At 49.0% G+C, this 19926-nt stretch overlaps 1 protein-coding gene across 3 annotated transcripts in view; it reads left to right on the top strand.

The window, feature by feature from the left end:
* The window catches only part of CHD1 (chromodomain helicase DNA binding protein 1), a 1484343-nt gene that overhangs the window by 342943 nt on the left and 1121474 nt on the right, over nucleotides 1-19926 (top strand). For all 3 annotated transcript variants that reach the window (XM_085632544.1, XM_085632543.1, XM_085632545.1), the window contains one exon: nucleotides 1460-1676. In XM_085632544.1, coding sequence (XP_085488670.1) covers nucleotides 1460-1676 — 217 coding nt within the window. The remainder of the gene's footprint in view (nucleotides 1-1459; nucleotides 1677-19926) is intronic.

Genomic DNA, 19926 nt, shown 5'->3' with positions numbered 1-19926 from the left:
CCCCTAGAGCGCATTCCACACGCAAACTAGGGGCTTCCATGGCATTCTTGGGGAACATTCCCTTAGAAGACATTTGTAAGGCAGCCACATGGTCTATAACACACCTTCACTAAACACTATTGTGTTGACGTACAAGCAAAGCAACAAGCTTCTGTGGGCCAAGCTGTCCTTAAAACTGTATTTCAAACTGCTGCAACCGATACAGGTGACCACCGCTAGGGAAGATACTGCTATATAGTCTATGCTAGTGTGTGAACTGCAGCTCATATGCCTCGAACGGAATATGCTACTTACCAGTATGCATCTGTTCTTGGCATGTAGAGCTGCAGATCCACACACGCCCACCCACCTCCCCGGGACCTGTATCTGTTCCAGCTTTATCTTACTTGGATATCACACATGGACATCTCTTTCTCTTCTACTAACTCCATCATTTCTATGGGTGGGCGGAATTTGCGAAATCCACTTTCGCAAATTATCGCGAAAATGTTAAAAATTATCGCAAACATGCGGAAGTTTTTTTCCCGCATGTTCGCAAGATTTTCTGCATGGTTGTGGCTCGCCAACTTACCCATGTGGTTGCTCGCGGGCGTGGCCATCTTGTTTTCAGTTGTCTCGCGGTGCATGATCGCGAGAAGAAAGACGTGATCGCGCGACGCATGAAGTCACTGCGGGCGCGAACTGTCGCGAGACAGCGCAAATGGCTAAAAACAATACAACATCTCATGGAGAACGCGACCGGATCAAGAAAACTTGTCGGCGAACGCAGGGATTCAGGTAAGGCGATCGCGCGCGAGAATGTATTATTTTACAGCGCGAGCAAGAAACAAATTATCGCCAAGCTGCGGAATGCGGAAATTTTGACATTTTTGCGCTTTTCGCGCTACGCGAAAATGACAAATTATCGCAATTTCCGCGAACGGAACGAAATTTTAGCCCAGGCCTAATCTTTTCCCATCAAGGTGAAAAACAATGTAACGATTGAGTTGATGCCCATGCGCACTATCGTCCAAGGGAGGAGTCGCCTATATCGTGACTACAAAGACTTCTTCCAAGACAACAACAACAATGTGCAAGCATCCGAGCCCAACACCAGATGGCGATCTACTATGCTAGTGTGTGGATCTGCAGCTCTACATGCCAAGAACAGATGCATACTGGTAAGTAGCATATTCCCTTTCAACATATTTTGCATATTTAATTTGCAATAATGTGTGTTTTTTCCTAATTGTAAAATGTTTTACAAACTTCATACAATTTTAAATATGACATGCACAGATCTAATACATCTGGTCACATCTGACATGGTCTGTATTAAAGCTGATGGTTGCCTGTGCTGTCATAAGGTTGTCATACCAATCTGTTTTGATTTTAGTCTTTATCTACTGTTTAATTAAAAATAATTTGAAAGCTACTTGCATTTTTTGTTTTAATACATAATTTCTGTTTCTGTTTTCAGAGGCAACAGTTGTATTCTTGCAGATGAAATGGGTCTTGGTAAAACAATACAGACAATTTCATTTCTGAACTACTTGTTCAATGAACACCAGCTTTATGGGCCTTTCCTTTTGGTTGTGCCACTTTCTACTCTTACTTCCTGGCAACGTGAGATTCAGATTTGGGCACCACAGATGAATGCTGTGGTGTATTTAGGCGACATCAGCAGCAGGAATGTGGTAAGTACCCTCAATCCCTAAGCCTCTCCCTCCATCATCTCCCCCAACATAAAACCTAGATCGCTTAAGCAACCCATGCATTTATATTTATTTCATTTCCATTTTTGTAAAGTGTAACTGTACCAAAATGCTGTGCTGAACAGAGAACTAAAAGTCACAATATTCCCTACAGAAAAACATAGGATCTTTAAAACCATAGTGAACAGTTATGGTAGGATTACTAACCTAAAACAGAAGTGCTAAAGAAGCATAAATAAGGCAAAAAAGAAGAAAGTTGTAAAGCAGTAGTGAGGAGGGTTTGGAGTGAGGCACAGTCTGCAAAAGACTGCTGAGGAATGGCTGATGGGAGATGAGGATGTGCTGTGGTAGTGGATTGATGGACAGAAAGAAGCCTGGAAGATAATGAGGCAAGGTAGAGGTGTTTCTTCATACATCTATCATCAATGTTTCCCCACCCCCATTCATCAAAAAAGTTTGGTTTGGGCACTTGAATTGTGCATTGCTAATGTTTGAGCTGTGTAAACTGAGTGATTGTCAGACCCATCTTAAGATCAGATGTGTATAACCAATTGATTGTATTGTATTAGTATTTGTATAGCGCAGACTGTCACCCTACGGGTATCCTGGAGCTCTGACACAAACGGAATCACTAGTACTGAGGGAGAGAGTCAATCAGGGATCATCAAGCTGCAGGAAAGAGCCAGGTCTTAAGGCTCTTTCTGAATTCCAATAAAGAATTCATCTGTCTAATCCGCAGTGGGAGCTCGTTCCACATCCGAGCCACCACCACACTGAAGGCCCTCCCACCCAGCCTTGTTCGTTTGAACCTGGGTTGTACCAGCAGGTTAGCGTTGGAGGATCGCAGCTGTCTCGAGGGAAGATAGCATGTAAATCTTTCCTGAAGCGGGACCGGGCCCATCCCATGGACTGCTTTATAGACTAGACAGAGACTTGAAGAGAACCCTTTCTCTGACTGGCAGCCAATGAAGCTCCTGAAGCGGCTGAGTGGAAGAAGAATCGTGCTTGCGTTTTAACGCAAGCTTCGCTGCAGCTGACTGGACTCTCTGTAGCCCCTGCAGAATGTATTGGGGGGGCTCCTAAGTACAGGGAGTTACAATAATCCATTCTGCTTAATACCGTGCTCCTTACGACCGTGCTTCGAGAGTCATCAGGCAGAAGTGGGAGGATTCTGCGTAAGAGCCGTAGTAGCCCAAAGCATACGCTGGCTGTCTTGTTAGCCTGCGAATCTAACTGGAGATTGCTATCGACCAAGAAACCGAGATTACGTATTGTACTAGCTGGAGCCAGTGGAGCCTCATTCGGAACGAGCCTGAGATCCACCGGCAGATGTTGAATCTGTCTTAGCGGCGAATAGTACAGTAACTCAGTTTTAGCTCCATTGAACTGCAGGCAGTTTCTCTGTAGCCAGTCCATGGTTTGCCTCATGCAGTTTTGGAATTGTTCTAGGGGGACCGCCTTTTTTCCTTCCAATGAGAAAGTCAGCTGCGTATCATCTGCGTAGTTGACTAGCTCAACCCCAAACGCCTTGATGATCGAAAATAGCGGCTGTAAATGTATGTTGAATAGAATGGAGCTGATGCTAGAGCCCTGCGGAACTCCAAAAGCTACTGGGGTTTTTTCGGAAGAAAAAGGTCCCAAGGTCACCACTTGATGTCTCCCCACTAAATAGGAGCGGAGCCACTGCAGTGCCCGACCCCTCACCCCAATCTCCTCCAGACGCTCCAGCAAGATTGAGTGACTCACTGTATCGAATGCGGCTGACATATCCAGGAGCAACAAAACGGCGGTGCTCCCGTTGTCAGCCCGCATTCTCAGGTTGTCCATCATGGTGACCAGAGCTGACTCCGTCCCGTGACCGGAACGGAAACCAAACTGGTCCTTGTCCAGTAGATGATGTTCCTCTAAGTAGTCTGAGAGGGATCTACTCACGACCTTTTCCAAGATTTTAATAGGAAAAGGAAGGCGAGAGATAGGCCGGAAACTAGCCGGATTAGTTGGATCCAGGGTTGGCTTTTTAATAAGGGGGGAAACCACCGCCTGTTTCCAGCCCTCTGGAACCAGACCCACTTCCAGAGATTGGTTGCAGATCTGACGCAGCCAAGGAAAGGTCAGTTGACCGTAGGACTAACATACCCTCTGAGGCAGGGGGTCAAGGGGTGAGCCAGATGAGATACTGTGAGCCATTATTTCAAATGACAGATCCGTAAAAGTGGGAAAGGTGGCCAAGGAGCAATGGCGGCCCAACCTCTCCCTAGTTGCCTCCTTATCTGATTTCTGAGCAACTATATCGTTGCCCTTAAAAAGATCAACTATCTTAGCCACTTTATCCTTAAAGTGGATGGCGATATCGTTGCACAACTTTTGTGAGGGGGAGGTGTGGCTCACTAGCTAGAGGCGGCAGACCCGTAAGCAGAGAATCGGCCAGGGACCAGGGTTCAATTCCCGACGCGGCAGGGTCATGGACCAGGGTCAAAACGGACTCGATAATTCTCGCCTCGGTACCTACTCTAACCAGGAACACACTCGGCAACTCTGGGCATTAAGCTTGCCTCATCTCTACAACGGCCCCCCACAGATGCCGGGGATGCCTGGTTTCACCTTGGAGATACCCAGAAAGGGACCATCTCACAGGGATAGCCAGGACGGGTTCCCCAGCGGTCTACAGCGCCGGGACGCCCCGTTGCTGGGGCAGCTGTGCGCTTTACAAGTCTACAACATTTACATTTACTACTTTATTCTCCAGGCAGTGCGGGGCCGAGATGGTTCTTACGATGTTAAACAGTTCCTTAACCCCATTTGATGCTTGCGCTATGGAGTTGGCATAGAATTTACCCTTACACTCCACAATAAGCAGCTTATACCTGCTCTGTGCTGATTTTAACACAAGCTTGTCCTTGTCCAAGTATCCCTTCCTCCATTTCCTTTCGTCCCTTCTACAGTGTTGTCTAAGCTGTCTCAGGTTTTCATTGTACCGGGGCGCTGAAATTTTATTCCTGATTTTTATCTTTTTCATCGGAATTAGGTGATCTAAGTCAGCAGCGATAAACTCTTGATAGGTGTTATAATTCGCCTCCACCGTACTAGAGGCCTGAAATAGGCTCCCTGTGGGAGGAAATAAAAGGGCGCCAGTCCTTGCTAGTTTAATCCAGTTTCTACCTTTCCTGTACTGTACTGTAGTTTTTGCTTGGGCCGAAATATCGGCTAACTGTATGTTCGAGGCATATGAGCTGCAGATCACACACTAAGGATAAGATCGCCATCTGGTGTTGGGCTCGGATGATTGCAGGCTGTTGTCTTCGGAAGAAGTCTTTGGTCACGAGATTGGTGACTCCTCCCCTGGACAACAGTGCGCATGGGCATCCCTCCATCCTCAGATTGTTTTTTTCCGCCATTGGGTTCGGATGAACTTTTTCCCGCTCCAGCAGAAAGCTTATAGCAATCACTACAACTCTCATAATTTCAAAACTCGACGTCGAAAACCTTATCGGACCGACTCTGGACGCGGCTGATGGAAAGGACACCTTTTAAAAAATGCCCCCAATGTGGAGCAAAGTTCCCTCATAGTGATCACCACGAGGTCTGTAATTTGTGCCTTTCACCAGACCACAACGAATCCAGCTGTCCAGCCTGCGCTGCATTCCGTTCGATGAAAACCATCCGGGACCGAAGAGCTCGACGCCATATCATGGCCAAGCCGGTTCCGGAACCAGAAGACATCTTTGCACAGGATGTCCCTGACGATGATTCCGAAGATCTCCAGATCGTGTCCGAGGCCGATGATTCAGATCCGGGGCAGCCTGTGAGTACCAACCCCCCTACCCCAACACCACCCAAAAAACATTGGTCAAGACTCTGCCAGCTGGGCCCAGTCACGATCCAAAAACATCTTCTGAAGCCCCGCCCTCGGGCCCGACTCTGAAGAAAAGTAAGCCTGCAGGTGGCTCGGGCTCGAGCAAACCTCATGTCATTGTGCCTATAATACCTTCGGCACCGAAGCAGGCTTCGAGACCGAAATCTCCATCGGGCCCGAAACGTCACTTGGCACCGACATCTCCACCGGCACCGAAACGTTCTTCGGCGCCGAGGTCTCCACCGACACCAAAAGGCTCGTCGGCACCGAAAGGCTCGTCGGCACCGAAAGGCTCGTCGGCACCGAAAGGCTCGTCGGCACCGAAAGGCTCGTCGGCACCGAAAGGCTCGTCGGCACCGAAAGGCTCGTCGGCACCGAAAGGCTCGTCGGCACCGAAAAATCCACCGGAACCGAAAAGTTCTTCGGCACCCAAAACATCTTCGGTGCCAAAACAAGTCCATAAAGAACCAAAAAAGTCGGCGCCAAAGCCGCCTTCGGACAGTGAGGAACTCTTTCGGCCTGATCCTAAGCAAAAACGGATTTACATAAATCCGAAAACTGGACATGTCACAGCGGTGCCCTACAAGAAAAGGAAGCTGGACACAACACCTCCTCCAGCAACTCCAAAGAAGAAGGACTGTGCCACTTCACCCATATGTCCTTCCTCTCCTACATTACTTCCTATTCCATCCCGCCAACCCCCACCGCCTTCACCTCTACCATCTCCTTCTCACACACCACCTCCACAGGATGATGATGATTTTGGGGGAGGGGGGAGACCCAGATTTCTTTACTTATCCCACTGATCCTACTGATCCCTTTACACTCCCGGACACAGCACCAGTAGATGACTGGACTTACTCTATGCCTGATGTCCCTCCTGATGACCATTTAGGGTTCGGTCAGCTTATTAACAGAGCAGCATCGTTTCATGGTGTCACCATGCACACCGACACTCCTGAGGAGGATTTTCTACTCGACACTTTTGAGCAGTCCCAGAAAACAGTCCACATTCTACCCATGATTAAGGGAGTGATAAACCATGCCACTGAGGTCTTTAAAGACCTTGTCAGGGCCAGGGTTCTCAACCCCAGAATAGAAAAAAAATACAGACCGGTGCCACAAGATCCTGCGTACATCAAGGCGCAACTCCCCCTAGACTCACTAGTCGTCTCAAATGCCAGAAAACGGGCCAACTCCCAAACAACCGGAGACACGCCACCCCCAGACAAAGAGTCTAAACTCCTGGAGGCTTCCGGCAAAAGGGTTGCCACTCAAGCGGCTAACCACTGGCGTATTGCAAATACACAAGCACTATTGGCTCGTTATGATAGAGCCCATTATGATCAACTAGAGGATCTCTTGCAACACCTGCCTGAACCTTTCAAAACACAGGCCACTGACCTCATCCAAGAGGGCAAGCTAATATCCAATGCCTCCATTAAATGTGCATTAGACGCAGCGGACACCGCCTCTAGGGCAGTCAACACAAGCGTATTGCTTAGACGCCACGCATGTCTGTGCATTTCCGGCTTCAAGCCGGAAGTACAAACCTCCATTCTTGCTAAACCCTTTAATCAGGAGCAACTATTCGGCCCTGCAGTAGACACTGCCCTAGAAAAAATAAAGAAAGATAATGAGACTGCCAAATCTATGGGAGCATTGCAGTCTACTCAACCCAGAGGCTCCTTTCGTCGCTCCTTTTATAGAGGAGCTTCCAAAAATGTGGGAACAGACAACACTTCCACCTTCAAGGCATCAGGTCAAACATCCCCTAACAGAGGATATTTTAGAGGAGGTTATCGGGGAAACAATACTAAAGGCCGAGGACGGGGCAACAACAACACCACCCACACCTCTACAGCCACCAAACAGTGACTTGCCACCACTCCCCCCAGACCATTCCACTCCGGTCGGGGGCAGACTTCAACAGTTCCTACCTGTCTGGAATACCATCACTACAGACAGGTGGGTAAGAGAAATTATCCAATCTGGCTACTGCCTCGAACTCATAAACCCGCCCCCAAACATACCACCCAGGCACCGTCCCATGACGTCTCACCACCTCACACTCCTCAAACAAGAAATAGTCTTTGCTTCAAAAACACGCAATAGAACCTGTTCCACTACAACATCAGGGCACAGGAGTATATTCCCTATACTTCCTCATTCCCAAAAAGGACAAAACCTTACGACCCATACTGGACCTCAGACTCCTAAACCAGTACATACAATCGGATCATTTCCACATGATCACTCTCCAACAGGTCCTTCCGTTACTTCAAAAAGGAGACTTCCTTGCCACATTAGACCTCAGGACGCATAGTTTCACATCCCTATGCATCCCGCTCACAGGAAGTATCTACGATTCGTGGTAGACGGTCAGCACTATCAGTTTACAGTTCTCCCATTCGGAGTAACAACTGCACCCAGGGTGTTCACCAAATGCTTGGCAGTTGTGGCAGCATATCTCAGGAGACAAGAAATCCTTGTCTTCCCCTATCTGGACGATTGGCTCATAAAAGCCAATACTCTAGACGAATGCGTTCACCACACTCACCACACTATTCAAACCCTACACAACTTGGGATTTACCATCAACTATCCCAAATCTCAACTACAACCCTCCCAAGTACAACAAAACCTGGGAGCCACCATAGACACAGCCAAAGCCATAGCTTATCCCAGCATAGCAAGGATAGCCAACATACAAAGTCTGATCAAAACATTTCAAACACAACACTCTCTCCCCACAAGAGTGTTCATGCAACTCTTAGGCATGATGGCGTCATGCATCTCCATAGTACCCTACGCACGCCTTCAAATGCGTCCCTTACAGGAATGTCTAGCACAACAGTGGAATCAGGTCCACAGACAACTTACCGATCTGGTGTTGGTGGACAGCCGCTCACTTCGCTCACTGAAATGGTGGAACACCATCAACCTGTCCAAAGGGCGGCCGTTCTTGGAGCCCCTTCCACAAGTTGTGCTGACCACCGACGCATCTCTCACGGGGTGGGGAGCCCACCTCCTTCACCACACCACTCAGGGACGGTGGACCACTCAACAAAAACAGTTCCACATCAATCACCTAGAACTTCTAGCGGTGTTCCTAGCACTGAAATCCTTCCAAGTGCATCTACAAAACAAAACTGTCCTCATCTGCACAGACAACATGACCACAATGTATTAAATACAGAAACAAGGAGGGACACATTCTCTACAACTTTCCCAACTGGCGCAACAAATTTGGAGATGGTCAATTCCCCGAAACATCTACCTGCTAGCAGAACACCTCCCAGGGGTTCAGAACCAGGTGGCCGACCTTTTAAGTCGCCACACACAGCAGATACACGAATGGGAACTACACCCCAAAGTCTTACTCCCATTCTTCCAAAAGTGGGGACAACCAGACATAGACCTGTTCGCCACACAAGAAAACGCAAAATGCCCAACCTTCACCGCCAGGTTCCCACACCCACGGTTAAAGGGCAATGCAATATGGATGAACTGGTCAGGCAGATTAGCGTACGCTTTTCCGCCTCTCCCTCTCATTCCATTTGTGGTACGCAAACTGAAACAACCGTCGCTGCCACTCATCCTAGTGGCTCCCACTTGGGCACGTCAACCCTGGTTTACCACACTTTTGGAACTATCGCTAGTTCCACATCAAAAACTGCATCTCTCCCCGGATCTCTCAACCCAGAACCATGGAGAAATCAGACACCCAGATCCTCAAACACTGAACTTGGCAATCTGGCTCCTGAAGTCTTAGAGTTCGGGTACCTCAACCTTCCTATAGACTGTATGAATATCATTAAAGAAGCCAGGAGACCTACTACTAGGGCATGCTATGCTGCAAAATGGAAACGTTTTGCCATTTACTGCGCTAACAATGACATACAACCACTGGATGCTTCCATTCAAAACATCATTTGCTATTTATTACACTTGCAAAGATGCAATTTAGCGTATTCTTCTATACGTCTACATCTAGCGGCATTAGCAGCCTATTTGCAAAATAGACAACACCTGTCCCTCTTTAAGGTACCAGCCATTAAAGCATTTATGGAGGGTCTTAAAAGAATTATTCCTCCAAGGTTACCACCTTCCCCGGTGTGGAACCTTAATATTGTTCTAACAAGGTTCATGGGTTCACCATTTGAACCAATGCACAAATGCGAACTGCAGTTCCTAACATGGAAAGTGGCCTTCCTCATCGCAATCACATCCCTGCGAAGAGTAAGTGAAATACAAGCCTTAACTCTCGAAGAACCCTTCCTACAACTACATCGGAACAAAGTGGTTCTTAGGACGAATCCAAAATTCCTCCCTAAAGTCATTTCCCCTTTCCATCTAAACCAGTCAGTGGAACTGCCAGTCTTCTTCCCTAATCCAGACTCAGTAGCCGAGAGGGCACTTCATACCTTAGATGTTAAAAGAGCCTTGCTGTATTACATTGACAGTACCAAACCTTTTCTGAAAACCAAGCAACTGTTTGTTGCTTTCGCTCCACCACACAAAGGCAACCCTATTTCCAAATCAGGTATCGCCAGATGGATAGTCAAATGTATCCAAATATGTTACCAAAAAGCTAAACGTACTCTTACCGTCCCCCCTAGGGCGCACTCCACGCGTAAAATAGGGGCCTCTATGGCATTCTTAAGGAACATCCCCTTAGAAGACATTTGCAAAGCAGCCACATAGTCTACTACACACACCTTCACTAAGCATTACTGTGTTGATGTGCAATCCAAACAACAAGCTTCAGTAGGCCAAGCTGTCCTAAAAACTCTATTCCAAACTGCTGCAACTGATACAGGTGACCACCGCTAGGGGAGACACTGCTATATAGTCTATCCTTAGTGTGATCTGCAGCTCGTATGCCTCGAACGGAATATGCTACTTACCAGTATGCATCTGTTCTTGGTATGTAGAGCTGCAGAGCCACACACGCCCACCCGCCTCCCCGGGACCTGTATCTGTTCCAGCATTGTCTTAATTAGACACTACACATGGACATCCTTTCTCTTTACTTCTTACACACCATCATTTCCCATCATGGCGAAAAACAATCTGAGGATAGAGTGGATGCCCATGCACACTGTTGTCCAGGGGAGGAGTCACCAATCTTGTGACCAAAGACTTCTTCCGAAGACAACAACCTGCAATCATCCGAGCCCAACACCAGATGGCGATCTTATCCTTAGTGTGTGGCTCTGCAGCTCTACATGCCAAGAACAGATGCATACTGGTAAGTAGCATATTCCTTTAAAATTGATGAGGTAATGGTCTGTCCAGATTTGGGGTAGAATATTTAAACGTTCTACCTAAGACTCGTTAGCGAAGAGGAGATCAAGTATGTGACCTCCCTGATGGGTCGAGGAGGTGACTAATTGTTGGAGGCCGAGATTTTTACATGTACATGTCAAATCTCTTAGCTGGTTCTTCATGCTGGCGTTCTCCCACCAGTTAGTCACCCATGGATATCACACTGCTGAGTATGTATTGCATTGTTGTTGGAATTTCTATAGGTGTTAATACCCCATATGAGGCACTGATGCAAATTTGTGGATAGGTAGCACGCTAATCCTGGGAGTGCTTGGGTGGAAGAGTGTCTGAAGGTTAGAGGTTCAAGTGTCATATGGATGCGCCAGAGTTGTGCTCTTACTGTTTTTGTCACTGCACCTTTGCGTGTAGTGAGGAAATAAGTTTGAAAGATAATTTGTGTAAGCTTATTCATCACTAGTGTATGTATAGAAACAAATGTGTGAAAGGAGCGTGCTCTATGTTGTAAGTGTTGTGGTATTGTGCAGGAATGGCAGACTGCTCATATGATGGGCCACAGAATAGAGATACATGTGGTTGCACTTACCATCCTTCAAGTGATTTTTTCAACCTTGGGCGAATATCATCTTGGATTTTGTAATTGCCAACTCTTCTTAGTGACCCCAACTGCAAGAAAAACTGTTACCGCGAGTATCGGTTCTGAAATGTCTTCTCTTCAATGAACTTTGGAGGCCATTTCACAACTCTGGGTCTCCATCCTTTGGACACCCATGCCCCTCTAATGCCTTGTGCCCTCGACGCCCCTCCAGAGCCTCGTGCCCTCTGTCTTCGACATCGGAGAATGTCCACATGCAGTATGTGATGGAATGGACGTCCTTCATTGAAAAATGTCCTCAATGCCACTCTAAATATCCCTGGTGTCACTCCCACAGCATATGGTGTAAAAAGACCCTTTGCTATCGCAGAAACAGACGGTGGGCCCACATCACGATCGAGCGACAGTGCCGACAGGACATCTTTAGGGAACTGGACCCCCTCAGTGCCAAGGAGGAAGATAACGTTGAGTCTTCGGTCGTTCCTTCTCACCTATCCAGTGTATCCATCGCTGATGAGGAGGAAGAAGGGGCGCCATCCACTGTGAGAAAGTGCCATCTTTCTTGCATGGTATGCCCCCACTTTTTGCTGAATTGCTGAATGTACTTTGACTGAGTGTGCCCTGGACTCCTGCCAATCAGGCGCCTAGGGCTTATGTTCCTTCCCTAAAACCTAAAAACGCCAAATTGGCAAACCCTGGCCACATGTCAGCCCCTGGTAAATGGTACCCTAGGTACCTAGGGCCTTGTGACCAGAGAAGGCCTCTAAGGGCTGCAGCACTTATTATGCTACGCTTAGAGGCCCTGTACCCTAACACAACCACACTGCCCTTGCAGGCTGAGTGTCTTGGTACAAGGCAAAACCAAGAGTCGACATGGCACACATCCCTGTGTGCCATGCCCACAACCTACACTGCCCTGGCATACATCAGTCACCCCTCTAGCTGGGTGCCCTATGCCAGTGGTGTGGGCACAGGAGCATGAGCCCTGTGTGTGAGAAAGTGGCTCTGTATATACTGTTCCCAAATAGGTACAGGGTGTACAGAGTCCACAGTCCCCAGAGGTTTGGTAGAGGCTAAAGTTAGATATAACCTTACTCTCTAAAGTGGTAGCTTGGTCGAGCAGTAAGGTAGTATCAGAGGACAGTGTAAAGCATTTGTTGTACACACTCAGTCAGCAAATGGTCTCACACACTCAAGAACTGAACTCTAGGCCAATGGTTTATATAAAAAAAATGTTTTATTTTAGAACCAACAATAGGAATTAAAATATACTTTCTCAGAATGAGATTCTTTATATAAATACTTTTGCAATATGCAATTGGCTTTTGTAGAAAGTTACAAGTCGTTGCAATAATGCATTGAGTTCAATGGAAGTTTCAAGTTGAAATGAAATGAAATGAAAAAAGTATTTGATTAAGCGCACTGCGGCCAAGCGGCTTCCTGGCGCTGGTAGCAAGAACAACAGTCACAGGGACAACCCGAAGGGATTAGCAGGAGTACGCCTGAGAGAACAGAAAAGTTTTCAAAGCTTTACGAAAATGGGAGTAAATGGGAATGGATCGCATGGAGAGGGGAAGACTATTCCAGAAACGGGGGGCCAAAACAGAAAAGCGTGTGCCTCCAGTTCTGGATTTACGGAAGCGGGGGACATTGAGAAGGGCCAAAGAAGAAGAGCGGAGAGTGCGAGCGGGGGTGTGAGAAGAGATAAGGGAACATATGAATACAGGGGCAGATCGGGCAAGGGCCAAGAAAACAAGACAACCCATTTTGAAAAGAGAACGCTGAAGAACAGGGAGCCAATGAAGAGACCTGAGGACGGGAGTAATATGATGAGTTTTGGAAAGGTGGAAAATGAGACGGGCGTCCTGGTTCTGAATAGCTTGCAAGCGGCGTGATTCGTAGGCTGGAATGCCCACATACAAGCTATTCCCGTAATCAAGACGGGAAGTAATCAGAGCCATAATGATGATTTTGAGTGCATCTGAAGAAAAGAAACGGGAGATCTTTCGAATAAGCCGAAGGGATAGAAAACAAGAGGAAACAACAGAACTAATTTGTGCATGCATGGAGAGATCATGACTGACCTGAATACCCAGAGTTCTGACTGAAGGAACAGGAGTGGGGAGAGGGCCGAAGGAGGGGGGCCAAAAAGCAGAAGACCAAGGACTGGATGAGCCGCCCGTCAAGACCAACTCGGTCTTGTCCAATCCGAGATAAAGACCAAAGTAGAGCGAAATTTAGAGAAAGACAGAGGTGAAGAAGAAAGATCAAAGACAAGCTGGAGGTCGTCGGCGTAGTTGTACACGGAGACCCCCTGAACAAGAAGAGCAGAGATAAGAGGGTAAATGTAAAGATTAAATAGCAGAGGAGAAAGAGAGGAGCCTTGGGGAACACCACAGGAAACCAAGCGGGTGGGAGCAGAGAAGCCAGACAGGTGAACTGCCTGAGAGCGGCCAGAAAGAAAGGAGGCAAGCCAAGAGAAAGCAAGGCCCCGAATGCCCGCCGCGCTGACACGGTCAAGAAGGATGGAATGGTCGACCGTGTCAAACGCAGCGGAGAGATCAAGGAGAACCAAGGCTTGAGGAAGAGAAGAATCAGCCTTAGATTTCAGCTCATCGAGGACAGCCAGAACCACTGACTCAGTGGAGTGGCCTCGACGGAAGCCTGCCTGATGAGAGGCCAGGACATGGTTCTCCTCAAAGTAAGCAGAGAGGCAAGAGGTGACATAGCTTTCTAAGATCTTGCCAAGATAGGGAAGAAGGGAAATAGGCCTGAAATTAGAAGGAAGTGAAGGGTCAAGGCCAGGTTTTTTTAAAATGGGCAGAACAATAGCGGATTTAAAGAAAGAAGGGACTAAGCCCAAGGCAAGAGAAGCATTGAGGAAAGAAAGAGGGGGAGAGGGACAATTAGTAAATAGAGCTCTTAAAATCCGGGCCGGAGCACAGTCGGCTGGAGAGCCCGACTTGATCTTAGTGAGCAAAGTAAGAAATGTGTCTAAAGAAATAGGGGGAAAAGAATCAAGAGAAGAAGAAAGAACCGAAAAAGAGGGAGTGGGGGTAGGGGGAGGGAGCAGGGGGATGTTAGCTTTAATCTTGATGATCTTCTCGATGAAGAAATCATTGAGCGAAGAGCAGAGGTCTTGAGAAGGGATAAGAGTGGAATTGGTACGATCCGAGAACGCCAGATCTTTGACAAAAGAGAAAATCTCCTTGGATTTATTGGCAGAGAGGGACACTTTCTCAGAAAAGTAATTTGTTTTGGCCAGGAGGACGGCTCGCTTATATTCCAAGAGGAGATGTTTATATTGGACCCGAAGAGCGGGGCAGTAATTTCGTCTCCAATGACGCTCAGAGCGTCTCAGATCTAATTTCAAGGCTTTGAGCTCGGTATTAAACCACTTATGAGCGTCATAGGGACGAACGGCCTTAGTTTTCCTAAGCGGAGCGACCTGGTCACAAGAGGAAGACAGCCAGGTGTTAAGCGCTTCAGCTTGAGAATCCAGAGGGAGTTCAGAAAGATCAGGAGTGGAAGAAGCAAGAGAGAGAGAAAGAGAGTTTAAGTCAACCCGATTCCAATTTCGAACTACAAGATTTTTGGGTAGGGAGGGCCTGTCAGGAACACCAAGAGTGATGGAAAAGGAAATGAGGGAGTGATCAGACCAGGTGCAGGGAGAAATGCTAGGGGGAGAAAGCGTACAACTTAAAGACCAAATCTGGTCAAGTGTATGACCCTGGACATGGGTAGGGCCAGTGACATGGGCGTGAAAATTAAGGCACTGAAGAGTAGCCGAGAAATCCTTGGAGGACAAATCCTCCTTTGGGTCACCTGGCCAGAAATTAAAATCCCCCAACAGGAGAACCGAAGAATTGTTAACCACAAGTGTTGCGAGGAGTTCCTGAAGGGTGGCAACAAACAAGGGCATGTGCTGGGGAGGGCGGTACATAAGGACAACCGTGAGAGGCACAGGGAGATTAAGTGAACGAGCAACCAGAAAATCCACATTGGATATAGAAGAGTGAGGGAGAAGCTGAAACTGTAAGCTGGAACGAACGATCATGGCCACACCGCCACCCATCTTGCCGTCAGGGCGATCCGACCGGAGGGCGTAATAGGAGGAGGGGAGGATAGCCAGGACGTCAGGAAGAGAGTCGGACGAAAACCAAGTTTCAGTGAGAAACAGAAAATCAGGGGACTCGGTGTGCAAAAGGTTAAATAATTCCAGGTGATGTTTCACAGCTGACCGGGTGTTAAATAGGAAAGCAGTGGCGGAATTGGGAGAAATAGAAACTAGCGGAACAGAGGGATCAAGCAAAGGGAGAGGGTCTGAAACTAAAATGCCAAGTGTAGCAGTAGTGAGGGTGTAAGAGGCTGAGCAAATTTGTAGGAGTGCAGTTGAGCGGAGGTGTACACCTGCAGAGAGGCAGAGTCCATGGCCCCTGGTCCCGGCCCGTCGTGGACGGGCGCAGACGACCTTAACTTAGGCGCAACTTCGGCGCGCCTTCGTCGCGCCCGCTGCGCTCGGCCGCTGCGCTGCCGAGGAAAAAGGGGCATGTTATAGGCACCAATGACAGAGACAGGGCGTGGCAGGGGGTGGAGGGACCAAGAGACTGCACCGCCAACCCCAGAGCGTCCAAGATGTCGACCTCACCCGCCCCGCTCCAGTGACCAGCCGGCAAAGGAGGAGAGCGAGGAGCGGAAGGCGCTCGGGAGTGCAAGCAGGTAGGAAAGTTTAATATTTGTTTAAAAAAAGCGCAGAGTCCACAGCGCTGGCAGAGGGACTGCCAAGGTTCCGTATAAAATGAAGCTGGAGGTAAGCGTTGCTCCCGGAGTCGCGTCGGGAGATCAGTGACGTCGATCAAGCTGGCCAAAGGGGTAGCCAGGCAACTGATATACATTACATACATATATTTGCAATAGATTACTTTCAGGATTACTTTTGGGATTCCAGGACTGGAGCCTAGATTCAGTCCTGGGACAGCACTTATAAACAAGTGATAAAAGTCGACTTAGTTACTACTAGGATTTTTAAGTAATATTTTGCTTTTTTTAAAGTTGACAGAAGAAATGTCATAGAAAACAGTCAATGATTCCCTATGGAAGAAAATTCAACTTGCAGGTATAGTATGTTCTCGTTACTTTTGTATTCCAGTACTGGGTGCCTAGACTCAGTACTGGAACCTTTATCCAAAACAGGTAAGTAATTAAGTTTTCATAAGTTGTACGATTTCTAAAGAATATTTCAAGTTTGCAGAAATTGACACTTGGAAGAAATTTCACAGAAAAACAGTTAATGATTTCCTATGGAGGAAAATTGGGTTACTGGTAAGTACGGTTGTGAATATTTTTCAGAGTCAGTGCTGGGCACCAAGATTCCAGCACTGGGAGCTTACCTAATAGCAGGTGATTGTTTTTGGTACTCGGCTGATTTTTGGTGAATATTTTAAGTTTTGAAAACTCCAGACTTAGAAGAAATTTCTGAAGAAATCAGTCAATGTTACCCTATGGAGAAAATTGAGTTATCGGTTTAAAGGTAAGTACTCGACTGGCAGAGTTAAGGTTCTGGGCATAGACTCGGGGGTCTCCCAGGGTCAGGTAGGTGCAGTTGTTTCACCCTCAGCGGCACAGGGGCAGCCGGGTGCAGAGAGAGTTAGGCCCAAAGTTATCCTATGAGAGGCAGGGCGGCCTTGGTTGGTGGCTGCTGACTAGCAGGCCACGCGGCTGTGGGAGCTGGGCTCCTGGTCACTTGCTTAGGGCAAATGAGGAAGTAGATGGGTGTAGAGGTTACACTGCCAGGGCCACTCGGGCAGCTGGGTGCAAGGTGCTTTTGAGCCTTCGGGCGCTCAATTGATTTCAATGGGAAAGCTCCGGTTTAGAAAAAGACTACAAGCTCGGGGACGAAGATTCTTCAGGTGCCACCACCACTTTGAGAGTTAAGTTGGGTAGTTGGAGGATAGGTAGGTACCCAGGAGTTGTGCACCGTGGGCCGCAGGGCACCGGGTGCAGGGGTGCCTGTTGGTGTCGGGAAAACTTACCCTCTGTTGATCGCGGTTGGGGGGGTACCTGGTTCTTAGGCTGCAGGCTTGGGCAGGGCTCCCCATCTACAAGATGGCGAGAGCCCGGGGATGTGTTTCACCTCACCTCCCCCACCTGAGGGGTGGGGTTGGCAGAGGCTGGCACACCCCCTTTCCTTCCTTGGGGTTTCCGGCCAGTCGCCCCGCCAGAGTGGGGGTTTAGAACCGGTAAGGGCCAGTTGCTGAGTACAGCAAATGGCCTGGAGAAGCTCACAAAGCCTTTGAAGCTTCCCCTGCCCATCCTGGGGGAGGAGACCTAGCACCTCTACCAGGATGTACATTGTTGCAGGCCCAGGAGAGCGGATGGCTCTCTACCCAGGGGTCCTGCAACATGTCTGCTGTGTGGCAGCCTAGGCAGCCCCTCAGACAAGACGTGGATTGTAGGTTAGGTTCAGGGGGCACCCCTGCACCCGGCTCCCTGCGACCCCCTGTGCCCAACTCCTGGGTACCTACCTATCCTCCAACTACCCAACGTTCGAGGCATGTGGGCTGCTGAATTCATATCTGTGCATAGATCGCCGCCTAGTGTTGGGTCCGGATGTTTGCACGTTGTTGTCCTGGAAGAGTCTTCGAAGTATCCTTGGATAGGTGACTCCTCCCCTGGACTACAGTGCGCATGGGCATCCTCTCCATCCTCAGATTGTTTTTTTCCGCCATTGGGTTCGGATGTGCTATCTTAGCTCAAGTTAGGAAAATATTTTGTCGAGGCCAAAAGGCCTTTAGTTTGCGTCGGTACTGTTTATCGATCGGGTTTCGATACAATCTTGTTAGTTTACTAACTTTCAGCACCGACTTTTTTCGCATTTACCTGTCCATCGACTACTTCGACGATGGAATCGAGGACGCCATTCAAAAGGTGTCCGGTATGCAATGCGAAGTACCCACACATCGACGTCCATCCGGTGTGCAACAAATGCCTTTCGCCGGACCACGACGAATCGACATGCATGGCCTGTGCCCGGTTCCGTTCCAAGAAGACTCTACGGAATCGACGAGCGGCGAGACTCGAGGCGCAGCACGCGGCACCGGCCCCAACAGACATCTTCGACGAGGCCGAAGACGTCGAGGAATTAGAAGTCTTGCCCTCCAGTCCCGTTTCCGAACACGAACCCGGATCGGACGAGGTAGACGAGTCACTCTTCCACAGAGGTGAAGACGACACCGAGGTAGGAGACGACGAGGAGGCCTTAGGGGCCGAAGAGAGTAGCTCCAATGATGAACAAGGCCTACCTGTTCAAACCGAAGAAACACCAGTGCCACAGCCTATGGCTCCGGTCGAGGGATCGCCTTCGGGCCTTACCCGAGACCCATCCCGCAGTTCTTCGGCCCCGCCCTCGGGCCCGGCCTCGGACGTTCAGCGGCAGCCATTACTGCATAAACCAGCTGGTTTCCCTACCGCAAAACCGAAACCGAAAGCTGCTCCGGTTCCTCCGAAACCGAAACTGAAAGTGGCGCTGGTCGGATCGAGGCCTTCCACGCCTTCGACGCCAGCGCAACGCGTCGGCACCGACCGCACCAAGAGAGACTTCGGTGCCGAACTTGAAGCGGGCGACGTCGGAGTCGACAAACGGAAAAAGGCCATCGGCACCGACAAACCTGCTCGGCTACCGGCACCAACGACACCGAGGGCCGTACCGCCTGCTGCGTCTCGCATCGCTCCCTCGACGACACCTAAGCCTCACGTATCGAAGACTTCAACGGTGATCTCCGCACCTCGACTCGAGGAACCGCCGGCGCCGAAAAAATCCTCGGCCGCCTCTACGAACCTGGCCGGTGCCAAAGCCTCAAAGACGCCCCAAGTACGACCTGGTGCGACGCAAGGCAGCAAAACCACGGCTGTCCTCCAGGACACGTCGGGTTCCGGTTCGATCGGAGCTCCAGCAGCCTCTTCGGTGCCGGCCAACATTACCTTCGGCTTGCCTCCGTCGACAATCCCAAAAATGTTCCAACTCAGGACACGGGTCACCCAAACTACGGTCACACCTGCTGAGACGTCTCCGGCACGTGTCATCGACGCCGACACTGGCAGGATGATTCTCCACGACCGAAGGATAACTTCGGAGCCGCCATTGGACCCTTTCAGGATCCCACTAAAAAGGAAGTTGCCTGTAGAATCAGAACCTCTCCTTTATGAACCTTTCCATTCATCCTACCAGGATCCACACCGGTTCTCCCCCACACGCTCCGACACGGATGCATTGGAGGACTACATGGATGACCAAGTCCCCTACCATGTAGACACAGACCCTGATGACCAGCAGGACCCTGATCAAACTTGGGGCGACCCTGCAGACCCCAGTGCACCTCTCGATGCACAGGACCCACAACTCTATGGGGCAAAAACATCTCCTACGGAGGATACTGCGGCGTTCAACCCTCTTATTGAACGTGCTGCAAATAACCATGGGGTACAGCTTCACTCTG

This window comes from Triturus cristatus, chromosome 2_1, assembly GCF_964204655.1.
Source record: "Triturus cristatus chromosome 2_1, aTriCri1.1, whole genome shotgun sequence".
NCBI lineage: Eukaryota > Metazoa > Chordata > Amphibia > Caudata > Salamandridae > Triturus > Triturus cristatus.
This window is presented reverse-complemented; position numbering and strand designations above follow the sequence as displayed.